This window comes from Ciona robusta, chromosome 1 (genome assembly GCF_009617815.1).
Source record: "Ciona robusta chromosome 1, ASM961781v2".
Classification (NCBI taxonomy): Eukaryota; Metazoa; Chordata; class Ascidiacea; order Phlebobranchia; family Cionidae; genus Ciona; species Ciona robusta.
Window position 1 is genome coordinate 14235328 of NC_143235.1, and position 27799 is coordinate 14263126.

Genomic DNA, 27799 nt, shown 5'->3' on the forward strand with positions numbered 1-27799 from the left:
GTTTTATTTGTGAATGGACACACGAATGATTGACAGGTCACGTAATGTGGATGCCGTACCGGAAGATAACTTGCCAAGCTGAATTGGAGCCAATACACGTCACAATGTCCTATTATTTCGATATCAATATGATTAGAGTGCCGCTACGTGCACTTCTCTATCAGCAGTTGCGCTTATTATGATATCAAGTATTGTACCGACCATAATTGAAATTCTAAGGTATCTTATATTCTGTCGTTGACAATGACCCCTTGTTCACTGACGAAAACAACTTTCAATTTTTCATCAAACATAAAATCACCTTTATAATATAGGTTGGGGTGAGATCTATGTTTTCATTCTCTTTCATGGTCACACTTGGTAGTGAATGAAGAATATTTTAAAATTATAAACTGTATTCTCACGACTCAATAAGGGCATTGGTAGTTGTTAATAACACGATTCGGAAACATGCGATTTTATGTGCTATTGGTATATCCATCTTACCCAGCAGTGGTATTTATCCTAAAAGTCTAGAAAGTTATATTCTGAGGTAACAATCCCCTTTTGTTGGGTCACGAAAACATTTGTTTTAAATGTATCAAACAAAAATTGATCACATTTATAATTTTTCTATGTCCAACGGTGTGAGTCAGTTTATGAACCATATCAAGACGATGTAAAAGTGAGCAGTCAGGTTAAGGTCTAATTGCTCATAACAAACAATAAGAGGCATATCCTGCCGCGATCAAAGGACGTCCGAAGCGGAAAATTTGAGCTAATGACCTCTTGGTTTTTCACACACGACCGTGCTATAGATCAATTATGTGAACACATTTCAAATAACATTGAAAAATCTCATACATGCTGGAATAGGGAAGATCAAAGTGCTGTAAAAAACACCTATAAACAGACGAAAATCCAGTCAAACGAGAATGTACTTTCATTCTATTTTCTCGTGTTATTTGGCAGTAAACAAAAAATATTCAAAGAATTATAAAACCGTATCCTCACAACTCCCATAGACCGTTGTTAATTGGTTAAAACACAATCAGGATATTTGGATAATATGTGCTAAAGGTGTTCGATCTTACCCAACAGTACGAGAAAATTTCGCCTAAAACGACATCCTCAGTCTTTAATTCATATAGAAACTACCAGGTAGGAATTAAGTGCTACGAAAATCAGACAAAAATCAATTCTGACGAACTGTAATCTATGAGATATATGTATTTCACCTAAAAGGGCATCATCAGTCTGTACAAAAGAACCATTTATATACTAGAGTAAAATTTCTTTTTTATAGGTACACAAGTTGACAAGTATAAACATGTACAACATGGGGTAATTCTCCAAAGGCAAAAGGAATTTTATCTATGCATTATACAAGGAAACATGATTCATCGTATACCACCAAAATAAACTCATGTTTAGATCTTCCCGATATTGGCAAAATATTTCAAAACAAAGAACGTTTTTCTCTATGACGTCAGAATCGTCATTGTTACTAATTAAAACAAACACTTGAGAATCAGCATGCCAATGTGACGTTACAATAGGCTTAATTTCCTAATAATTTGTCCGTTGAATGATCCCACTTACGTACACTCGAAAACGACAGAGCGTGATGACGTATTCGGTGACGTAGAACGAGAAAGGTCACGCAAAAGTCACCATAGGGATACTCCAGCAAAAAACTTTTTCACCGTTTTTTTTTGAGCTACCAACTAACTGGCAGTGTTCAGTTACCATAACAACCCATGGCAGCTCATACGTCATACTCATGTTACATCATAATGACACTTTTCGTGTAACACTGCTTCAATGGTTGTCATGGCAATTTACCAGCGGTCAAATTTTGGCCGCCGTTTTCATTTTTATTTTTTATCAACATAAATCTCAAAGTTTAAGCAATAATGAGTGAATAATGGACATTAAATCGTCATAACCGACATTCAAAATTTACTTTATGACTTTACAATTCACTTTATGATTAATATTTGAGTAGCTGATTTTCTGATCTTTCATTTTACGTCACGATTGCCACTGTTGCGTTTCAAAGTCAAGACTATTTTGACAATTGCGTCTGTTACTCATTTAGGATTTTTCTAACAAGAGCGCTTAGTTTTTTTGGTAAACATTCAAGTTTTCCAATTAGTTTTGATTACAAAGGATAAGAAAACAGCTGAATACTTGGATTTAGTTACGTTATATTTTACTTGAACGAGGGTTTGTTTGAACAGTTTCAAAAACTTCTCTAACTGCCAGGTTTAATTTAGAGAGGTATAATAACGGTTTACTTTAGAAACTTTATTTATAAAATTTTCGCCAGTATAATAGTTACAGCCTTTTAAACAAAGTAAACAAAACAAATGATAACAGGCTAGTTTGGTATTTTCTGGAGTAGTCGTGTTATGTATGGTTTATTTTTAGAGAAGTAATTTTTCAAATTCACTATAGTGGTCGGTCTACAGTTATTTTTAGAAAAGTCATATTCCAAAATGTCGGGTAGCTATGTGTTTGAAACATATGCATCGTATATTTGCTATACAGTTAAGATTTATGCTCGACAGCGTGGGTGTGATTCGGTTAGGCCATTTTAGTCGCGCTTACTCGCTCAAAATGTTTTTAAAAAGTTCTAAAAACTTTCTTTTGTGTCTCTAACTACAAATTAGGAAATACACTGTTTATGTTGCATAAATTTCTTAACATAGTTCAGTCCGATGTAAAATGACCGTTATAATTTAGGTGTAACAATATATCGTATAGTCGTTTGTTTTAGATAATCTTCCTTTTGCTTGTTTTGAAAAGATTTTATAGAATTTTCGGGATAGATTATTTTTATTGTAAGTTTATTTTCGCCCTACATTTACACAGCAGGTGAAAAACCCAAATAAATAATTGATAATGTTGGCGAAATAACACCTGTGACGTGTTGCACCTTATTGTAGCTCATACAAAAGTTGCTTGGTGTCTAAATAGCCACAAGGTTGTTAAATTAAATGTAGAATATGTTTGTGATTGACTGGATCCATACAACCAATAGTCTGCAACAAAACCGCATATTTTAGTTTTATCTTTTTCTACTCAACGCATACTGATAAATTAAAGCGCTTATTAGCTCACCCTAGCGGTTGCCGCAAGATTGCTCAACTAAAAGGAGATCAATGTTGTGTTTAGATTCCCTTGTTGGGAAAATAAAACACGGAACTTCAAAAAGGCGGTAATTTATAGCACCTCGTTTTTTACCGTACAGTGTTGCCAACGAAAATTCACAGTGTTGCACATAAAATATTTGTTTATTAAAATTGGATAAGTTTAAATGTTGGGAAATAGTTTATATGAGATTCATTTGGCATCACTGCGCACGCGTGTCGTCTTGATTTCTAAATCGCTGTCAAATTGGAGCCCTTTGCGAAATGTTCCCGAAAGGGGTAGACATGGGATGTATATACGTAAAGAACGTGTTACATAAATGTCTTGTTATTGTAAGATTCGTTCAAAGATAGCAGCAAGCATTTTTTCTTTGGCGATTGCACAAATATTCGATTTCATTTTTATCCGTCTGGTCTGTGACCTTTTGACCTCTCGAAATGACGTCATGGAGGTTTATAGAAACTCCAAACCACTTTACATTCCCGAAATAACGTTGACGTAATAATAAATTGAAATTGTAGTAAATGGAACAAAAAAAATTAGAAAGTGCTGTGTATTAGTGGTAATATAGTATAGGGTTGGGGGGGAAATGAGATACTTAAAGCACTTACTGTCTAAATATCCTGATCGTGGTTTAAACAATTATCAACTATGGGAGTCGTGTTAATACGGGTTTATAATTCTTTAACTTTCTTTATGTACCAAATGAGACCAAAAAGTACAATGAAAAGATGTTATATCTCCCCTCCAACCCACTGTACTTAGTGGAAATGTAATTTAGATTTCTATGTATTTCGCACGATTACTAGAAGCAAGCGCCGCGAATAATCAACGCTGGCCTGCATTAATTACTCCTTGTGCGTTTGTTTTATCGCAGTCGCAGCGCTTCGTTTATTTTGCAGCGGTTAAGAGGTGTTGGCAGTACTTCAGTATGATGCTGCTGAACCGAGTTTGTTACACGCGTATGTCAGGTGAGAAATATGATTGATGGTGTGTGTGTTGCAGGGCTAGATAACAACCAGGATTAAACTAACAAATGCAAAGTAAACGAAACATGATCGTGGTTTCAAGTGAATTTAGAACACCATCAATCTTTCTTATCAGCATGTATTAACCGCAGTCAATTAATAGACCACACTTTATGGACTTATCAACTTATACTGTTTAGACAATCTTAAGTTTTGCCGAATGGTTAATCAAAATGACTTGCTATATCATGACAGCTAATAGGGCACTAATTCCAGTCATTATACACGTAATTACGTTACCTTATTTATGTAGGAAGTATTTTGTAACCTAAAACATTCTTTTCCACAGTTATACTTAGCAAGTAGGAAATACAAACTTGAGTTCTGCACTGTGAAAGAAAATGAAATTAATAGCTCTTCGTTCCCACCTTGCGGGGGAGAATTAATACAGTTGACATCGTTCCCTTTTTTTAGAAAAAAAAGTAAGTTTCTGTGTGATGCGTTAAATTACAAAACTTTGGCTTTGTGTCATGTCAACCATACACATATAAAAACTGCAAAAGAACATTCTGACAAATTTTGAAATTGTATTCTTAAAGAACCGACGTTTCGGCGCGTATACATATCGCTTTTATCGGTGTTTATGTTCTTTATGCAGACGTCGAAACGTCGGACCCTTGAAATTACAATTACAAAAAAGTACAAATAATTTAACCGTACAGTAGTAGCATATATACAGAAATGTATGTTGATAATAATTGTTGCCGCCTTGTTTCATTCATTTAAACAAAGGTCAAGTATTTTAAGGCTTTAAATTAGAAGCGATAATTCTTACATCAAATAGCAACCAGTTATATTTGTTCGTTTGCATTTTGTTAATGGACCCATCCTATGTAACAACAATGTATGAAAACCAGAGTAGTAGAACGTCGGTGTTGTTTGAGTTGCACAAAACTCTGACAGTCCCAACATTGTAAACGTGTAAGATCTTGAGCAATCCTTATCGGTCTCCAACCTAGTAATCTCAATAAAAAGTAATCATAATTTTCATTTTATTGACATTTTAGTTGAAATTATTACCAAAATTAGCTGGCGGTGTTCAACTTTTGTCCACAGTAAAGCCAATCAAATATTGCACTTTGTTTAATTTTGTTTCATTTTTTTAGAATAGCTCCACACCGCCACCTACAGGAAGCTATCCAAAAGAATATCATTCAACAAATTTCAGGTAATTCTCGAATGCTTTGTTACGTCATCATGTTTTATGTTTCGCCTCATCTGACCTCGCTTCATATTTTTAATAATAAACAACGCTATTTTAGAGTCCTGAGAATACTGGTATATAATTTTTTGAACGTAATTTTTTTAGTGCCTACAAAGTTACATACTTGGTAAATCGTAAACAAGCACGAGGGGTATGAAACAGAACACGTGTGTTATAACGACTGTCGTTGCTCCGCCATGCAAGCATAAAGCAAGCTACAATCGTTCACACTACCTAATAGGACAATAAGAGAATGGAAACATATACCATCTTACCCCAACATACTATATGTGGTTTATTGTATTGCGTTGATGGCTTTGTCATGTAGCATGTACTATACTGTATGCTAATTAATGAATTTGTAATGTATTTTTTTAATGTAAAGTTTTAAATACTACGATTAAATACTACGATGTGGTGCATATATGCCTATTTTGCCCTCCCCCCCCCCAAAAAAAAATAACAAGTAAAAAACACCAACCAATTTCATCGGCACAAAGTTTTGGAATCAAATTTATTTAAAACACTGATGATTCTTTAACTCGTTAAATACTGTTTAACAATCGTTCAATTCCTATTGCATTGGACAGGAAAGAAGTTCAGTATTTCTCGATCAAGAATATTCGGCGCTGCACGGATGAAATTTGCGGTGAGCTGCATTAAGTTTATATTTAACACTTGTTGATTGTTACACATTAATAGCGGTTATGACGTAAGCAAGCGCGCAAGAACACTGGCGATACAATGGAACTTTTAATACGAAAGGCAGGGTGGGGTCTTATAAGTGTGTAAGACGTTGGAAGTGGCCATGCGGTAAGATCGTCTTTTCCCCGTGTGTTGGGTAGGCAGACCTTGAATAATCGAGAGGGGTCGCAGGTGATTTTTCGGTCCCTGTGACACCCATAGCAGAGCATGAGGATATATATTCGGGTGTGGAACCGTAGTATAATGGTAGGAACTGGTGAGGCAGGTTTCGCTGGCTGGCATGGGTGAATGGGTTAAGCGGGGGGATTTCCCCGATCTCTTGACCCCGACCCCCATGTACGTAATCACTGAATGACGTAATAGGACGATGTTGATGGTATCGTAACCCGTTTGCTTGTGAGTGGTTGTTTTGTCTCGCTGCCGATCTGTATATTGCGTCATCATCGCGTTTATCGTCGCGGTTTCTTTCCGTTTGTTTTTCGAAGAAATTCGAGTGATCGCTCGTTCTGTGAGGTTGGTAGTACCCCGTGACGTCATTGTGACGTCGTTGATCGTTCATTGGGGACGTCACGACCGATGACGTAGAGGTTTGATCTTGTTGGAAGATTGATTTTATGTTTTGTGGTGATGACGCGTTGCTGGCGCCGCTAGATGGCGATCGAGTGATTTGCGAGTTGACCGCATGGCGGTGCATAGGAGCTGCTTGTCGCGCGGCCATTGTTGATGACGTCACAAACGCTTGTAGCTGGTGGGTCGGTGACACTGTGACGTAACAAACAAATAATATGATGTTGAAGTTATGGGCCAATTGGCTTAAATTCTTATTTATTTTTACGTGTCACACTGTAGGATCTCACCCATGTAGAATATTGTGATGTAATAAATAATGAATTTATTCTATACAAAACCTTGTCGAAGACCTAGGACTTGGGCCAGAATTAAAAATACCAAGAATAGTAAATTACCTGTATTAGACATATCACACATATTGTGATCAGGTATGGCTTCAACTCCATTTGTAAAGTGCCCACCATTAACTTCTGGTCCCATGTAATTATTCTGGATGCATTTCCCATTCATTTCTTCTGCAAACACACAAGTTTTTTTATTGATATAGGTCGTTTTAAACAAGATTAATTTGTTGCGTTATTAAACCAAGGCGTTTCAAATAATATTCAGTTTATTTTAAAACTTAGTAAACTACAAAAACGGTATTGTTGAATCGATTACAATTTACCCCACTTTAAAAGAAGGTATATAAGACATCGAAAGTGTTGGTAGAGATGTTGTATTCTATAGGTGTTAGCTTTTATTAACCCGATACAACGTTACACAACATTACTAGTAGGGTATACATTGGATTGATAAAATTTATTTTACAAAAAGCTACGTAACTTAGTTTATGGCAACCATAAAACCAATAAAATAATATGACGTCACGTTCACGCGAGTTAAATGACGTCATGTACACGCCATAATAATACCTTGGTATAGAATAGGTTGTGCTCTCAAGTAAGGATTAGGTGGGTAATGGTGTTGGTGACCATGTGCCCCCATAACCGAATCCCCATTATTCCTCTGTAGAACCGCTTTCTGCTTTTGCTCCTTCTTAAACTTCATTCGACGATTTTGAAACCAAATCTTTATTTGCCTGGAAAAGATTTCTTGTGTTGAAATAATAATAATAATAGTAAAGTGGGGCAAGACGGGGCATCTTTTCATTCTATTTTCTCGTCTGATTTGGTGGTAAACAAAGAACATTCAAAGAATTATAAAACCTCATCTTCACGACTCCCATAGATCGTTGTTAATTGTTTAAAACACAATCAGGATATTTGGATATTATGTGTTAAGGTTGTCCCGTCTTTCCCCACCCTACTGCATAAAAAGCAGGGTGGTGGTTTAAAACCCTATAAAACACTTGCTAAACGCGCTTGGATTTTCTATGTACAAAACAGCTACGCTTGTCAATACATACAATGAAGTAGTTAGTTTTTCCAAAAAAAAAACAAACGTTTTTTCCCAAAAGCATGTTTGTCTTTTTAAATCAGGAAATATGTGCATAATTTTGTTTAAACTCTCCTAGTAACCGTGAATTTAAACGTCAGAATTTATTTCAAAATATAATATTTCTAGTTTAAATACCACACTAAAGTTGTTTTCTTATTTCAATAATGACCAAGATTGTTCAGTAATTACAGTGTTTGTTTTCGATCTATTATTTAGAACATAAATATTTGAAGTGCAACTTATTTCTGAAGCAAGTATTACGAAACGGTTGAGCAAAAAAAATCAATCATATCTACTTGATCGTATATTTGTTAAGCCCTTTGCAAATGCCTTAACGTTACCAACAGCATAGCATTATCATGTATGTTATCTTTTACATCTATGCATTTGGTATCTTTAATCTAAACATGGGTGTACAGGAAAGGCTAATTAACAAGTAATGGTTACAACAAATACACGAGATTTTATCATGAAATCTTGAGTTCAGATTATCACAGTTAGGGAAAAGTTAACAGGCAAAATCTTCACCAAGTGCCATGTATTAACAGTCGCTTAATTAGCTAGACACTTGTTTAAATTTGTTCCGTTAAAATTTATTGATATAACACGTAACACTCTGTTTTAATCAGCGTTATCGCTTGTATTGGAATTACTTGGTAATTGTCAAGTAAATCCCCATCTCATGGTACTTTCTTTTCCGTTTCTTATATAGCTTAGAACCTTTCTAGTCGCTTTAACTTGTTCGACCTTACTGTGGTCTCGGGGAGCTTTTAAGTTTTCTCAAGTTACTAAAACCCCCATGTGTATAATTTAGTTTACACCACTTATTGCACATCCATGGAAATTCTCCTGATATGCTAGAATACCCAACCAACCCCAACACAGTTAAACCACCATCTACGTAAGCTCCAACCGCGCAGTACACCAAAGTAACCTTGGATTACCACAACGCCCTACAGTACACTGACATGGTGTTAGTGGGATAATGCTGTAAGCAATTTATCTAATGTTCATCTAATCCGGATGTTTTTTATAACAGCACCAGCTGATTACTTTTTGCTTAAGTTGTATATATATGGATATTATTTTGGGTAATATTTTTAGATAAACTTGTGTTAATAACTTATGTTTGCAAATTATAGTAGGGTGAGGGAAAATGGGACACCTTTAGCACATAAATTCCAAATATTCTGACCGTGTTTTAAACAATTAACAACGGTCTATGAGACTCGTGAAGGTAGGGTTTTCCTTTGACTTTCAATGAATTTTTTTGTTTACTACCGAATGAGACAGGCATATAATTTATCATGTTCATGACACAATTCGTTCTACACCGACGTGGCATAAGCAATTCATATAATGTTCCTTATCTTTGTAAAAGCACCAGCTAAAATTATACGTTTCTAACATTTAATATGGTTGCAAGTTGTATGGATAGTAAGACCATATTTTTGATTAAAACTGTGTTGATGGTTTACGTTTGTGAATTATATTATTCCGATAACATAATTTACAAACATGCAATTCTATTGGAACTATAAAGTAGGGTGGGAGAAGATGGGACACCTTTCAACTCTCTCGTCCCATTTGGTAGTAAACAAAGAACATTCAACGAATTATAAAACTATATTCTTACAACTCCTATAGACCGTTGTTAATTGTTCAAAACATGATCAGGATATTTGGATTTTATGTGCTAAAGGTGTTCCATCTCCTCCACCCTACTATATGTATTAAAATCGTCGCTGTATACACAACAACTTCAGCCTTACCTCTCTGTTAAACCAAGCCCCTGTGCAAGTTCGATTCTTCGTGGTCTACACAGGTAGTGGCTGAAGTGAAATTCCTTTTCCAGTTCCACCAATTGTGAGTTGGTGTATGCCGTTCTTTCGCGTTTGCTAGCTGAATAGCATTTGTCTCCGTCCCCTGTGACGTAATAATCAATCTTGTAATGTCATAAACCATCAGTGAAAGTTGTTGTCAAAGAAAACAAGGTAATTGTGACGTATTAGTGGAGCGATTGTCCGACTTAATTATGAGGTTGATAAAGATAGAGATAACAGCACGACGTTCTTTTCCAGCCTTATCTATCTTCGGTTGATTATAATGGATTTGCGGCGCGTGTTTAGGCTTATACCGAGAACATGCGATAAATTTTAGGCGTAACATCGATTACGAATCGCGGCTTGGACGTTTCAGTCGTTCGGACTTCACCAGTCATAAGACCCCGACTGTGGTTTTTTTACTGACGAGACTATTCGTCAAAGGTTCTAACATTTTCCGTGTAACTAATTGTGTTACCGCTTCGCTGAATCGCGGAATATGAACTTCGATTTCATCGTTACGTCATATTGGCAATAGAATGTCAACAATTAGTTTATTATATGTTTGCAAATTCAACAACTTTGGTAACCAAATATGATAGGCGTTAAACGCAACAAAGATACCTTTGTTTCAAAACAATACAATATTTAGATTGGTTATATGGTAGAGAAAATTATAAAAGGCTTCTAAAATTTCGCATGTAATTTGCTAAAGTTGCCACAATAGGTTCTTGTTTTTGTGTTTATATCTCAAACCTAGCCAAGGCACGTTGATATTTATTTTGGAATAGAAATATGAGATGAATAGACCGAAAAAAGCTTGACAATTTTATTGTTTACCGACTTTCTGTAAACGCATTAATACGCGTAAAATTGGCATTACATTTATGAATCACAGTTCCGTTTGTGATCTAAGAATTCAGTGTGCGTTCATTGTTTATTGCCCCACCTGGCGGACAGCTGCGAAAAACTTCAAACATATCGACCAAAAATAAACAAGAGCAACTTTTCCTCTCCTGGAACGAGGATCATGAATTTAATTTACGCCCACGGCGCATGTCTAGGGTGCTACGTAACACGGTGAAATAATTAAGTTAGCCACTTGCTTATGGCTGAAAACACCAGAATCCTGATCATGACACACGTAGTCGCAACCTCTCGGTCACTGACCTATAGGGCGCCAGGTTAAATTTGACGGTTCATAGTTTTTGAAGCAGTTAAACTAAAAACACTTTTTTACTCAATGTTTTGTCTTTAATTTATGGTGAAGATGTTTAAAATGTACATTTCAAAATAGTGTATGTAAATACAATTTTATGTTTAAAATGATACAGGTTAACTTTTTCCTTTGTGTAAGATAACGAATAAAACCCCGTTTGAAAACAACATATGAAATAGCAGCAGATCCACATACTCTATAGAACGCTATAAACCAAATATGCATACAGCTTAATTCAACCGCTAAACCCAACGCATAAAATTGTAGCAACTCAGCCGATTTAACGCCACGCACAAAGCATAATATCACCACCGTAAAGTTCTTTTCAGATGTTGTAACATGATTCGACCCAGCTTTAATGGACGACCCAACTTAGCCTATATGTACCAACCAGTGATGTTAGCTAATCACACATGATCACGTTACGCAGCTAAATTTAATTTTTTAATAAACTAGTCTCCCAAAATATGTTTAATGCCTTATTTTAAAGCAATTCAAACGTATACCATGTTCAATATATGATTTACTACATTCTTAGTTTGTAAATCTCCATTGCAACATTCAAATAGGCTGATGTAGAGATAACTGCAAAGCAACCTTACAGCAAAAATTAAACTAATGAACTTGTCAGAAATGTACACGTCTTATAAAGACAGAAAATATATTCTACAATATATGACAATTGATGTTTATAGTCTAATAAAGGGGTTTATTATGTAATTTATTGTGACTATTACTTCATGTATAATATTGCTTTTCTCACAAGGGATTCTGTTATTAAACAGAGCCTATATTATAACCATCATTTAGCTCTAAGTGACGAAATAATGGTGGTATTTGAATTGCAGTTATGCGTGCTCCCTTAAATTGGTCTGTACATTTTGTTGACAGTCTAAAAGTCAAGTAGTTTTGAAGTGGTTTCACTAAATTTGTGTTAGTTTTAAGATGAGCTAGTGTTGTATAAGCATTGACATGACATATATTCGCTGTAAGGTGTCAATGTGTGCTTAGTTAATATTTGTATACATCACTGTAAAAACACATACTGTCTCTAGTATTTACATATGGTTTCCATTTACTATTTAGCAGAGATTAATTTTCCCAACCAATGTACTTAACCATATAATTTTAGTTGCCATTTACCACTAAAACACTACATAAGACTATATAGAAAATACGGATACACCATAGCTACCTTACATAAACCATTACTTTTATAAAAGCATAGTTTTTCCATTTAGAAGGACTCATCTTAAGCATTCTATACAATCTATAGCATTTAACCGCATTCAAACTATCTTATTTATGTACCACATTTTAAAAGATGTATTTTACATTTTAAATGTTATTTCCTAATTCAAAATATCTTAAACTCCATACTAATAACCACAGCCCAGTTAACTTGGTGTTTAAAATCGTGGAACACAAAATTTGAACAGAGAGGATTGAGTTGAAAATGTGTCGTTATATATCCTCTTACTAAACATAAGCTAATTTTATTTCTTACCAGACGATGAGTTGCTTTCAGAACTTGAATGTTTCTTCTTTTGATTTTTCCTTGATTCTAACATCCAGTCAAAGATGCCAGGATCTTTGTTCTGCTGGTGTTTAGGGTTTGTTGTAGCGCCGCCATTTTCTCGTATTCCCGTTTGCTTGCTATTTATATCAAGGTCCATGCTGTCTTCTGCTCCTGATCTAACTTTAGAACACTGTTGGTTAGCTCCACTATCTGTAATTGTTGCATCCAATACAGCACCACTCTGTGCAGCTTGTCCGGTTTCGTAACCTCGGACCGAAAGCCTAGGATCGGCGCCAATTTGAAGCTCCGATGCCGGCGACTTGCTCATTTCAGGGCCGGGCGACCCTTCGCTACCCGGCGTTTGAATTAGTGTCCTTCCCCTGGGCGACATTAACACAGCACCCGAGTTAGGAGAGAGTGGTGAATAAAGATCAGATTTAGCATCAACGACAGAGCTTGCAAGTAACTCCGACGTCGATAGTCTTGCTAGTTCCTCGCCTTGTTGACTCTTATGGCTGCCGATAGATTCTTGGCTCTGTTTTTGAAGGTCGTTATCATGAAATATCGCCGCGGGTATCACGACTCCATTTTCTTTCGCTCCACACGAACTTCGGTTATTACTGTTATTCGCGTTGATTGCTTCGCTAACAGAATCGCAGCCTGAGTAAATTCCAAAACCTCGACATTCTTGTGATGTCACTGACGTACTGTTTTCATCTATGACGTCACCACCATCGATTCTTTCCACCTCGTAGTCTAGGTTGTAAACTCTCTGTGACGCAATAGTATGAGTTGATTGTTCGGTGTAGCCTGGTTGGTCGATTCGCGACGAGCTCGTTCCGTTCGACTGATTTCGTCCTTTCGCTGATTCTGTATGTTGATAATTCTCAATTGCTGCATTCGTCGTGTTATGTCCTTCAACCCCCATGTAATAACTACCAAGATCTTCTATATTATTGCCCGCTCGCTTCTTACCAAAGTAATCTCCACTATTCTGGGTGTTCGACGCGGCGACGCTATATTTGGTCGCAGCTGGTGCTTTCTCTTGCCCATTCTTCATTGCTCGGATTGTTTGTTGATAATGCACTTTGTCGATCAATCTGTGACGTTACGGTGAAACGTATCTTCACGTAAATCCAATTTTTTGTTTGTTTTTTTTATAATTCCTTTAAACCCAAGAAGACTGTTGATTGATCTCCGAGATTAGGTTCCAAATCCAAACTGGACGCCCTGCATTAATTAAAATTATTCTCAATATTTCACATGAAATACATTTAATATATTGCTTAATTATTGAATATTTTGTAATAACTTGAATTCTAGGATAATAAGTTTAAATGTACTTGTTATTTTTTTGTTCAAAAAAGGTCAAAATTTTATTTAAAAAGTCGTTGTAACAGTCTGAGAATTGTAGCAAATTGTAAACAAATCCGAACTCGTAGTAACCGCGCAAGCATCAAATGTGGTTCGATTATTATGACCAGAACGTTTCCCGTTCAGCGCTAACGAGGAAACTCATTAACGTTCACGCTACCCGTGTTTCTAGATTTATCGTTAATGCGATTATTGTTTCGCAACAATATCGTTTTCCTCAAGTAGATTTTAATTGGTTGTTATGACGTAGTAAATCTTAATGACGTAATAATAACGTTTGTTACATGTAAAACAGCATTCCAGATTAGTCACAGCAAGTAATTGCCTTCTCAGGTTTACCTGATAAACCATAGCGACTTGATGAAGGTATTTATATACTAATAATCGTCGATTTAATCGCAGCTAAGCTTAAACAAGTTATTTTTTCAAGAGTACTTTGTTTAAATGCTCCACTCGATAATTGACTGTGATAAACTAATTGAGCATGTCTATCTTATAATTAAAAATTATCCAAGAAAAATTGTAAAATGTATTACGTAAACGCTCAGACTATGTAATAAAAATATTATTTTGCTGTAAATTTAATACAAAAAATATTATTTTGCTTTAAATTTGAATACCACTGACTTTAAAAGAAGGTCAAATTACGTGCGGAAATTAGCTACAGGTGATGTCTAAGTGTAAACACGCATACGAGTTCTGGTGGCAGCACATTAGGGGAATAAATTTGCTTGATCGGAGGGGAGTGTTTGGGACAACAATTTTACGACACTTAGAGCACACGCTTCATGGGGCAAAGATAATGTTTGCAAACGTGATAATGCACATTTCTACGTCATAGTGGTCATTATTAGGACTGTAGTGGGCATTTACATAGTTGAGCAGATGCACAAAGTAGTTCGGCCAGCCAAGGCACGAATTAAGTGGTTTACACCAAACACGGAAATGTAAACGATTGTTTTAAACTTCTAAATAAAACTCCTGCCCTGGCTGCTGCAAATTTAAAAAAACGCTTGAAAAAATAAATGTATAATACCTTTACGAGAATTCAGTTTTCGCTTTTAAATTGATATTCTCGAATTTGTGTCTCATGTGTAATTCTATTAACGAAATCTCTATAATTAAATCCATGCTAAGTAAATGTTCTTTACTAAAGCAAGGTTAACCTGTAAGTGCATGGTATTGACAGCTCCATCCATCAAAGCAGGGCTTAATTCTGTTTAGTTTACAACCTCAGCATTCAGTATAACCCCTTTTACTTATATCTGCATTTCAATAAAACCTAGTACTAAATTATTAAAGCCCATGGCCCGCCAGTACCGAGGGAAACATAAACTATATAAAGATTTCCGTATTTTAGTTTCATTTCGACCCAGAAGTCAATAAATTAGGTTTATACCGCAAGTGATTTAGTTTTTATTATTTTAAAATTATTTATTAAGAATATGAATTTTAAATTTGCCCTACACCTGCTTCTACTTCTGCATTATTTCGTCATAGTCGCCTATGTTTGTTTCGTAAGAAACGCGGATTGTAACGAGCGCGTGAAACAGCTGTGCGAACCAATAATCGGCTTACTCTATCTATATAAACAGAAGAATAAACCTTGTACATGGAAGCGCTATAGCCGCCATAAACCCAAGATCAAATAGAATAATCCATTAAGTAATGTTTACACCAACGTTTCGTATATTATCGGAAGTATAATAGCATTGTAAAACAAAATTATTTCTTTAAAAGTTAGTTTAAATTATATAGTACAGTGGGGTACGATAGATACCGTTAATACATAATGCCCCGTATTTCTTGATCGTGTTTTGACCACTTACAAACGATTTTATAATGTCGTAAGGATATGGGCATGTAGTTTTCTAAATATTCTTTGTCAACTGCCAAATTGGAGGGACAAAAGAGAATGAAAACATGTCCCATCTTACCCCCAACGTACTATTATCGAATTTTATTAAACACTTTTCACTGTCACAACTTAAATTTGTTATAATTATGGTTGTTAAATTATGTGTATTAAAATTAAAAAATACTTTTTCAAACAAAATTTAAATAGATGAAATATTAGATATATATACCATGATATTTATTCAAACTTGATCGGTCTTACTTTTCTTCTTGTTCGGTGATAAAATCCACTGTGACGTAACATAGCGATTTCCAATTTTACTTAACAATTATCACTGATCTAATACGTCATAAAATGTCTTGTTACGTAATACTAAAGAGACAATGATATTGTTAGAAAACAAAATGGCGTCGGTGTTCATCAAAATTAAACTTGAAATTCCTTTGTGACGTTTGAAAGGGTAATATTTTGCCCCAAGCAATAAAATAACTAAATACAATTTAGACAAGAATGTTTAATATTACAAAGTTTTATATCCATCAAAATTTTGTCACAATCGTATTCCTATTTAGCTAAATCTCGAACGCAACCTTTATTCGAACACTATTTCAATTATTACGTCACAGAATACATATGTCATTATCTATTAATCTGTCCTTCTATACAAATACACCTGCCATACATTGTGACATCACACACTATAAAACATCGACACATCTTGGGGTCCATTGTCATATAATAAAGGGCATAGTTACGTCACGTTCAAGGTAGTGTACGGATCATTAGGTACCGGTTTATCAGCGCGAGGCGAGTTGTCTTCGATTACATCCTTTGTACAAATTTGTCAAGGGCTACTTGCAAGCGAATCAAGGCGTGACGTAAAATAATTATATTAAAAATAATATATTTTTTAACTAAACTGTATTGGAATATATGTACATCAACTGTACTGTGTTGTAAGTTGGATACCGTTAGCGCATAATGATCAAAATAACTCCCTTTTTATGAAAGTACTTGAATATATATGTTTTGTGTGTATAGTTGTATACAGTTGATAAAACCTTATCGTTAATATGGGACGTGTTCTGGCTTTATAATATATACTACTGTGGGGTAAGATGGAATGGATACCGTTATCACATAATATTCCATATTTTCTAATCGTGTCTATATATCAGTTAACCACGGGTCTTAAAGATACAGTTATATAATTTTGTAAATATTCTTTGTTTACCACCAAGAGACGATGAATCAGATTAAAAACAAGGTTCATCCTACCGCAACTTACTTCATTTAAACTGTTGCAACCATGTAATAAATGAAGGATATTTTTATACAACGAATAGGAAGGTTTTACAAGTTTTAAATAAAATCAGACAATTGTTGTTGTTTTCGCCTTGTCTCATCCTATAAAGTTTCCAAACTATCGAAGCACAATTCATCCGTCTTAGTTAGCGACGCTCCACCAGTTCTATCGATTAAATAAACACCGAAGTCGGATTCGTTTTATATCACTTTTGTGGTATAGCTGCTTCCTACGGCAGTGTTGCGCAATTTTGTACCAAGTCAATCTAGGTTTAGCGTCAGAATAAGTCGAATTTTAGAGCTGGAAACACTGGTCGGTTAAAACACACGGGAACACTCCGGAACCTCGCGATTTTTCTTTCTATTGTTCGATTGTGACGTGGAACAAACGCAGGTAATCCATCACAATCAAAGATTCCTATTTAAAGATTGATGTTTCGAACTACTTAACCTCATCGATCGAACGACTACGGATCGCAAAACGAAAGAATTTCAGCGATTTTGTTGCACGGGATGCAGAGATAAAATTTTCACTCTTATTCCCAAGTTACAAAAGACCACGAAAAAATGTTAAAAATAATTTTACGCCAAGCTGTTAACATATTGCGAGCCACGCTTCTAGATTTAATGGATTATTATTAAATTTCGGTTTGATTTATAATGACAGATTTGGCGAAACAGCCTCGCAACACCGCTGCGTCTCGCGGGAGCCGCACGACCCTTTACCCCTTGCTTTATTGCGCGTAAACAAGCCTCATTGATGCGTCACAATCCTCATTTATCACTTCGAGACGTCGCTTTGATGTCGACTGCACGTTCTTTGCAGAAGGCAAGGTTCGGGCGATCGCGGAATCGCCGTCACGTGTTCGCGTTGCATTCCCACGCAGCTACTTCCGGTATGTTCAATCAACCGGAAATTCAATTTAAAAAGAGCGACTTTGCGTTGCGCAGTAACGGAAATGACGTTGTCAGTCGATATACGTACCAGCGGTTTTGTTTAAATCATGACGCGCGAAAAAGACGTCGAAATTTCGCAATTCTTTAGTTCTATGACGTAACAATGTGGTTCTAAGGCCGCGCAATTCTAGAATACTATGTATCTTTTATATGACGTTAAAGAACATACTTTTACTTGAACTTGTGTGACGTAATAAATAGATTTCCTGCGTCGAGTGACGTAACACACGCGTCATTATGTGTAGGATAGGGTTTATAAATTACTCCACACGTCGCATATTTCATTGTTATCGTAACATAACGTGTTGTTATCTCACAACGACTTCACTTGCTGGTGTTAAACTTGTGCAAGTTTATCGCGCATGTCGCGATTAATCATTGTTACGTCACAAAAGAGGCGAGTTCAATGTTATAGTGACGATGGAAGAGAACAAGATGGCGCAACGAGTGTGGGAAAAATGGTTTATGGCGTAACTAGTCTTAAATAATCGCAATGTTTATTTCACGGCTGTTAAATAAATAGCGTCGTAAAGTTTGTGTTGTTAAACTAAAAATACATTTCGGTATTGGTTTAATTTGGGGAAATGTATTTTGCGTTTTATGACTTAACTATATGGTAATTTGTAACGCGATAAAACAAGACCTCTGACGGTACTGTTTTTAATAGGGAGGTAAAATGAAATCTATATTTTGTTTCGAATGAACGAACGTTGAGCATAGATTATTAGGAAAAATAAGTTAGAACAAAATTGAATCCACGCGTTGTAGCTGGAAGATGGGCAGAGAATTTAAACAAGGACAACATGGAAGAGTTCGGCGTGTTGTTTCGGGTCGGTGTAAAGCAAACAAAAGACTTTTCGTCAACTCTTAACCTCCGTATGACCCGACAGCGTCCATCTATCACTCGAACCCGACAAGCGTCCACTTCAGCGAGCGCGCGTTACAAGCCTCGAGAGTTGCCGACTATAACTCGCGTTCTGAGCGCGAAACTTCGTTCTAGATTCGATACAGTTGCACCTGCTCGCGAACGCAGCGTTATTGAGGCAACAAACCATATTATAATCCGGATAAACGAAGATTACGCTTTCGTGATCCCGCTTATCTTTGATTCGAGTGATCAAAACAGAAATACCTTATGCACCTGCCGAGCGGAAATTCTTTGTAACGTAACACGATTTTTAGCAATGTTAAACACAATGTAATGCCACAAACAATACTATAACTCAATAATTCATATATTACAATACAAAACATCGGCGATTTATGTACTTTTACAGTCGCATTTGCGCTTAGGGCTTATACGATAACATCTAATAATTAACTCTACATCAAAAAGTAATTCTGCAATTTCTTAATCTGGCTCGCCTCTTCTAAACTACTCGTACCTCCTCGTAACAGAACATGTTTGTCCGTGTGATAATGCCCGATTGTTACAGCACTGACTCGTTTATCACGTTGTAACCGTATATAAGGCTGTTAACTCGCTCCAAGCGACAATGTGTCTTGGCGATGCGGTGGTCATTTAAATGATGATGAACTGGTTGCTAATTGAAAATTTTCTGGGCGGGAATAAAGTTTGAAAATCGAATTCAGTTGTTTAATTTGAGGGGTTTTGTTGTTTCAATGGGAAAGCTGGTGCCCAGTGATGCGTGGAGCAGATGACGTCAAGAGTGATCCGTCATACTCAACTCTGTGACGTCACAGAAGGATGTAGAGGGAAGCGACCGGTGTCCGGAAGTTTAAGTTTTTGTGCTCAGTGTTGCCGGGTGTAGTTTACGTCGTTACACTTCCGCTGTGCAACACTTGAGTATTTTTACACTTGGTAGTGTTTTAAATTTTTCACCCGGAAACACTGCGACGTCACAGGGTGGTGTCTGGTAGTTAGGACAATGGAAATCTTTACATTGACCAATCAGGGGAAGGTTAAGGCGCAGGGTTTACGGTTGCAGGATTAGCTCTCTTGTTTAATAAATGTTTGTTTTAATAATCGGGTTGTTTAGGTTAAGGTTATATAGGAAATAGCATTGTTAAGTTTAGTTGACTATACTATAAGCGCAATATATTATTTATTCGACCATTCATGGAAATAGGTTTGCTTTTATTATAACCCATTTAAATTGTGGTAATTTTAAGACGCAACAATATATGTTTCATTTCAATCCGTTTTGCAAAGTTATCAAAGAAATAATTAATAAACAAAATTTGAATTCGATATTTAATAAGAATTTTATTGTTCACCGAACTTGTACTCGGGCCGAGGTGGATATGTGAGTTTAAGAATTAATGTGATTATTAAATGATAATAATAACTGGGTCAGAGTATAGTGGGGGAAGACGGGACATATTTAGCCCATATTATCCAAATATCCTGAACGTTTTTTAAACAATTAACCACGGTCTTTTGGAGTCGTGAGGATACGATTTTATAATTCTTTGAATGCTTTTTTGTTTACTACTAAATCGTATAGGAGAGTAGAACGAAAGATGGGCCATCTCCCCCTGTCCCTAATATACTTGAAACATTTATAACTACGAAATGAATCGTTAGGTCGTTTAGAAACAACTGCATAAGCGTGCGTACTTACCCATGCTGCAACCGAGAAGCTTTGCAATTTAGGTGCTGCATAGCACTACCTAGCGGTTTAAGTTATGCATGGTGCATGCACACCAGGTAGCGCTGTAATAGACGTGTGTTTCTTTTTGTTAATTCAAATTAAATGACGAAATAGCAAATTGCGTGTCTATTGTCGTTTCATTAATTCGTGTTTTGAAACTAAACCTAGTCAAACATATTGCCGAAGTTTGCCCATCATGCCCTACTCAATGTTTTGAGTATTCAATAAGCCACGGTTTGTCACATACGAGAGTAGGTCGATTTTTAAATTACTCCATTAGTAGATTTGAATGCCACCGTGCAATTTTAACGACGGTCGTTTAGACATAAAATTAGAGTATTGTCCCCTAAATTTTTGTTATTCTAAGTTGAGTCCAAATAGATAATCAATTTCTGTTCTAAAAGTTAAACAGATTTATTGTTTTTAAATGAGGTTACCGCATGTAAAGGTCGTCCTACCATTCAAACTATCGCCTTACGTACGTGAAAGCAAACGCAAAATAAGGACGCCCCCAAAATAACCCATTTCGTCACTTTGTATGACAAATCGTGTGTGTCAAAATCAGACCCGCGTGAATGGCTCGACCACCTGTAATAACATGTAACTTTGTAACTGCTAAAATCAACGATTGCTCTCTTTATTAAATTCGTTTCATAGGTAAAAAAAGTGTTGCCAGATTTATTTTTAAAATCGTTTCTTTTTTAACGCCTTGTTGTACGCATATAATATATAAATGTTATTAAAATTCGCGGAAATTTTTAATGCATTGAGTAAATAACTTTTTATTCTGGAAACACTGGCCCGGGTTCGTAGTTTTTCGCGTGAAATCGATCTTGACCGTGTGGGGTAAGACGGGCGAGCAGATGGCCAATTAAATTCTCTTTTGCCTGTTTACATTAGCGAGTTATTCGCGCAAATTTATCCGGGTCTGTGGCCCATCAATCACAATGATGGTTCTTCTGCCGCGCGGTGGATCAAAGAACCACGTGATCTGTCCAACCCACGTGACCTTGAACGTATCAGGTTGCCTATTCTCACAACGTTTCATTTGCCGCTTTCTGATGGATATTCTTAAAATCTTGCGCCCCAATTATGACGAAACACCTGGCCGATTGTTTGCAGACAGTCGCCGCAAACTTTTGATAAATCGACGCTAAAGAAATTGGAAAAAGTTTAACATTTTCACGCTACCTGTTTATTGTTGTTGTATGTTAACACAAACATAAATTAACCGCAAAAATTAATTAATCCACCCTTTATGAAACTTCCGTAAATGGTAGTAAATCCGAGCAGGTTATCTTGGTTCGACAGCCTTGTACATGGGCTATGTGTTGTTTATTACGTCATAGTTGCGATCGGGTAACTGCCGCCATTTTGTTAAGTACCTTAAATTCATTCACTTGCCTTTGCTTAAATTAATAATTTAGAAACAGTGACATAAATTGTAACCTTACAATAAGTTAATATGCGTCAGTGAAAATTTTATGTTAAGGTAACATATTTGTTGATACTTTAGCTTATAAGCTAAATTTTTACCTAATTGGTAAGGTATGACATGCTGTATTGCCACAGAAACAAATTGTAAACTATCAATGTGAATATATTTGAAGTCCTAACATTCAGAAGATACTATCTTCAATTTTGTGCTTGGTTACACAAAATATTTAGCGTCGTATATTTTAATGCAACAAATTGTTGGTTTCTAATTTTAAAATGTGACATTTCCTATTTGCTCTGTCAAAAATGGTCTTTTATGACCCAACACACAAAGCTAGCAACCTTTCAATCTTTGCCGCCTATTGTCATTGATTATGACTCATAATAACTCTGCCATTTAAACTTCAGATAACAATATGGATATGTTTTGTCATAATGGGCTTAGTAAGCTTATAGAGAGGCTTACATATTGATCTAATTTAAACAGGCCAAACTATGAACAGTTTAAATCAAATACATTTAGCTTTTCTTGGTAGATTGTAACACATTTTCTTTAAATAATAAGATAAGTCTAAAATCGCAGTCTATTGTAGACAATGTTTGATGTTGCTTGACTTATACAGAATAATGCCTTTGTTTTCGTAATAAACGAAATTATTGTTCTATAATTGACGTAAATTTTGGATTGTAATGACGTCATAGTACAAACTGTACGTAACAAAACATGTTTATAAAGTGCGGTTTAAAGTAAAATGTTATCTGAGTTTCATAGACACGGCTAATTTAGTACAGACCGCACGCACAGCAGTCGCCATTTTAACTTTCCTGACACATCCGTAACTTAAATTTGACTTAAATTCGGTTTAAATTAGAGCGATAATTAAATTAGGTTCAACAAAACGGTCAAACTTTTTGCCAATTAACTTTCCAGCTTTGGGATTTTGGACTGGCGCTTTTTCCACGGTTATCAGTAACTTTAAAGTGATATAGTCTGGTACAGTAGACTTTGCATTATAAACTCAAGTTGTTACTTTAGCCTTACCTTCAGTCCAAAGTTGTCAGCTTGTCCACTTCCAAGTGTTCGGTTACCTGGACGGTTCATAAATCAGCAGAGAGCTGTAGGTGCTTGACGTCGCCTTACTTGACGAATCGACTTATGCGCTGGTCTCCCAAGCCCGGGGCTTAACTTTAGCATTCACTTTCTCTAAAAAAGGCGACGAAATTAACTTTGGTATATTTTCCTTTTTAAACTTCACGGAGCTTAGTCCAAACTAAAAAATGGCGCGCTCTGTTATATGTATTGTTTACGGAAACATAATTATGACGTAACAGACCAGTTCGAGAAACAGCGCTTGCATGGAATGCTTTTAAAGTGTTTTTCGTGGAAAAGGCGCTAATTTCGAAGCGCTATGCAAGAATTTAGCAATAAGTATAAAGTGCAGTTGGAATTATACCAAGAAATACTTCTAACTTACAATCTCGCTTTAAATTAACCATATTGCAAATTCCATACATTGCAGAACAGTAGGAATTTTCATTGTTTATATTGTTCATTCACTTAAGCTCAATTGTCGGTTTCTTATGACGTCATAAAGTGTGTATGACATCATAACAATTCTTACCACTTTGCAACAATTGGTGTCCTTTACCTCACAATGCTGTTGATGACATCATAATACAAAGAACAATCCTCAATGAAAATTCAAAACACTTCAAGTTTAAAACTGAATATTTCCAACAGAATGTGAAATAACCATCTGACTTCAGCATAAAATGTTCCACAGTTTGTAGTTCGCACTCCTACCTCGTTAATTTATACCAAAAGCTTTTATTTTAGTTTATTTTTATTCCAACACCCCTAATCTAAGAGACTACTAGTTTTTGGTTGAATAAACAATGTCTATTGTGACAAATAATCAAAGTGATCTGACGTAACAAACAAACTACAATCAATTCAAATTGACAAAGGTAAACTATTACGTCACTACAACTAAATAAAACACTTGATAAAAGAACAATTCTGAAAAAAAGTTTTACTTTAATAAAATATACACATGAAATAACTTAATATTCTTAAACTGCCGCGTCTTTACCAGAAATATTTATTATTCCCGTACATTACAATCTACCATTATTTTCCATCATATATCTTTCTTTTTATGTAAAATGCAATACCTTTTTACTGTGTTAAATTATTTTGTAACTCGTTTTTTTTGCTTTCACCAAACTTTTATTCCTTTAAATTGAGTTTTTAAATAATTTTGTATTCCATTTTATGTTTGACTTTTTTATCTTACGATTTCCGTATTGCACAGTTTACAGCCACGCATACATTTTATAAAAGTTCGTATATAAACAATCATATTTGCAATTATACAACAATTTGTTCCAAATCAAAACACTAATTCCTACAGACATTGATGCACTTTTAACTTAATGGATTTTACCAAAGTCCGTATGTAAACCTATATATTTAGACTCTACGTTACCACAACTTTAAGCTTTAACAACGCTACACCTAAAGTCATATGCGGACTCCACATTTTTAACTTTTACCTTTCGAGCCACAGCAGTACACCTAAAGTCAAGGGAAACCCTATGGTGGAATGCACTTATATTTTACCATAGTGGCATAGCCCGTATATATAACTTTTATGCGGACTCTACACAACTTTAACCCTTAACAACCACAGCAATACACGTAAAGTCATATGCGGACTTCACATTTTTAACTTTTAGCCTTCACAACCACAACAGTAAACCTAAAGCCAAGTCAAACCCTTCTGTACCCTGAATGCACTTCATGCCTCACTAAGCAACAATAACATTGACACAACGCCACCCACATACACTCACTCAGATATTCCACAAATGCAACCCCTACATTACATATTTATTCACTTTTTCCCTTATATGCGTTCTATGTTTTTTGGTGTTTTTTTTCTTGTTATATTTTCTTGCTTTTTGTTGTTTTTTTTTGGTGTAATTCCTGCAGTATGTTATTTCCATTGTTATTTATTCTCCATTTTGTGAAACTTGATCTTATTTGTTTTCTTTCAAAATAAAAACTGTTTCAAACTTGTCCAAATAAATGCTCCCTTTTTATGTCAAGAAACAACACATAGTACTTTTTTCGCACATTTAAAGTGAAAAATAGTAATCTAAATAAACATCTTATGCACAGTCATAAAACCCGATGTACCGTTGCTTGTATATGATATCTATGTGGGTACTATGACGTTGATAAAGCACTCGATTTTATCCAATGATGTTGCGGCACGTAATAAGCTCTAATCCCCATAATATTCGCATTGATTCAATAAATTCCCATGTATTTCGAAGCAACTGTAGTCGGTTTCCAACTTTTACGTTTAAGTCGCTCGATCCTTCCCACAAAGTTCGATTTTTAGCGAATAATTAAGCTTATTGAAGGTAAAATCAAGCCATTGTCATGTCACAACCGTCATTGTTACTTACGTAAAATCGAATTGACACGAGAGGCAGTCTCGAGATAAGATCCTCTAGTTCAATAAATAATTCATCCGCTCAAGCAAACGAACTATCGGTGGTTTCTTTGTTTTTTTAGTTAAACACGAGTTTACGAATCGCTAATTGTGCTGTAACTGCTTAGTTCGATCCTTAAAAGGACATATATTCCTAAAATCACGGTCCTTCACTCATTAGCGTCGTCTAGCGGGCATGATATTTTAGTGTTCCAAATTTGAAAAACTATTTAAAACCTATCAAAATTTGAAATTATTGTTTGATCTTTTGGTACTTTTGACCACGTAGGGTCAGTGTATCACTCATAGAGATCGTATATCACTTCACTGAAAGTGTAGCCGGCGATGATAGCTTCAAGAATTCTGGAATTTAACAATGGTGTTGCAGACAGAGCGATTGTTGCGTAACAAAGGCGAGTGTCAAATATCGCTATCGAGATTTCCTCCATTGTCCAAGTGAGGCAATGGAAAGTAATGGTCCAGTGCCATAAGTAATAAATTAAACAAAAAAATGGAAAAAAAATCACCAAAATCTTTGAATCTGTTCATATAGAGCTTAACTGGCTTAACTATTTCAGCTCTGCTGAAATCTCGTATTTAAATTTTTTAAATTTAATTTAAAAAGAGCGTTTTTTTTGTCTTGCGAGCGTTATTACTAATTAAATTATTTTTACGTTGTAACAAATCACAGATTATTTTAAAAATCGCTTGTATTTTTCACTGTTAATATTCAAATATATTACAGCTGAGAACTTTGTTACCATCGAATATCAAAAAATACAAAAGTAGTTTTATACTGGAGAACTCTTTTGCTTTATTATTTCAACTGAAAACACATTTAAATAAATCGTATACAGTCGTGTAAGAGAAGATAGGACACATTTTCTTTCCATTTTCCCGTCTCATTTGGTGGTAAACAAAGAAAATACAAAGAATTATAAAACCGTATCCTCACGACTCACATAAACCATTGTTAATTGTTTAAAATCAGGATATTCAGATAATATGTGCTAAAGGTGTCCCATCTCACCCACCCCACTATATATTAAACCTACACCATACGGGATAGGTTCTCTACGTGACAAATAACGTCTGTTCCGTGGACTAAAATATCTCAAGTAGACAATGATGCATTATATACGTCACAATCTACTTTATTACATCGCATTATTACATCACAAGCCTACTTAATGTCACTTTATGGACGAACATAAGTTACCTGCTGCTAACATTATGACAAAATAAGTGAAAACAAATATAAAAGTCCAAATTTGTTAAAACATACAATACCAAATAGAATAAACTTTAAATAACAGTTTTATAAAATTAAAATTTATTAAAAGTGCTGGTAAAAATATTTTATTATTTCGAATAATATTTCTTATGTTCTAGCAATTGAAAAAAAATAATTTAGCCTGGGTTAGAAAACCATAGATTTAATATAAACATGGTCGTTTCTTTACTTATTTATTAACAAACAAATAATCTCAAACATATCGATATACCTCAGTAGTTCAAAGCGAACCAGTATATCTTATAAGTTAACAATAACCTTAAAAATAAGAAGCAGTTTCGGAATCTACACCCAATAAACAAAATGGCGGGGAGTTATATTAATTCAAGACTTACCTCTATTTCAAGGTGATCCAAATGCGCGATTTTCTTGAATATTTCTAGAGAAGTTGTAACCCAGATATATCTACGAAGTATTTGATGGATCTACGGTGTTACTCCCAGCCACGCGCGTCTTGACACTCGTAATAAATCATACAAGGGGATTTAAGCGTCCAGGTGTTACAGAGTGTGATAACATCAACTTTAAAATCTGAAATTCAAGTGATTTGTCAACTTCAAATCTCAAGACGCCCACTCGCTTTATGAAGACGCATTCTCTACTAATTAAAATGATTTAACCAAATCGCATGGACGTTAAAGATAAGATATCCAACAATAAAACCATTTTGCAATCACTGCTTTAACTCTGCAGCTCTAGGGCAAAGCTTCTACTGCGAGCTGACGAAGCAAAAGTTGAACGAAACCAATCATTCTGATTAATTACCCTCACACTCACTCTCTCTCTAACACAACCGCTGCTTCGCAAGCTGTA

General features: G+C 35.4%; 1 protein-coding gene and 1 long non-coding RNA gene across 4 annotated transcripts; one reads left to right on the forward strand and one right to left on the reverse strand.

The window, feature by feature from the left end:
• Positions 1-3966: 3966 nt before the first annotated feature.
• Positions 3967-6059, forward strand: LOC149743580 (uncharacterized). The gene is made up of 3 exons (XR_016387092.1): positions 3967-4585; positions 5270-5331; positions 5958-6059. It is a non-coding gene; the product is annotated as an uncharacterized LOC149743580 (long non-coding RNA).
• On the reverse strand, positions 5865-27517 carry LOC149743581 (uncharacterized). 3 transcript variants are annotated; one of them, XM_089893649.1, is made up of 7 exons: positions 27322-27517; positions 23232-23393; positions 12632-13873; positions 9855-10008; positions 7557-7723; positions 7038-7157; positions 5865-6834 (listed from the first exon to the last, which is right to left on the reverse strand). In XM_089893649.1, the coding sequence occupies exons 3-7, from the start codon at positions 13701-13703 to the stop codon at positions 6146-6148; spliced, it is 2202 nt and encodes a 733-aa protein (XP_089749775.1). In that variant the 5' UTR covers positions 13704-13873; positions 23232-23393; positions 27322-27517; the 3' UTR covers positions 5865-6145. The 3 variants fall into 3 exon arrangements, with proteins under 3 accessions (XP_089749775.1, XP_089749774.1, XP_089749776.1); XM_089893648.1 differs by lacking the exons at positions 23232-23393; positions 27322-27517 and adding an exon at positions 16105-16264; XM_089893650.1 differs by lacking the exons at positions 23232-23393; positions 27322-27517 and adding an exon at positions 16137-16262.
• Between the last annotated feature and the right edge of the window lie 282 nt (positions 27518-27799).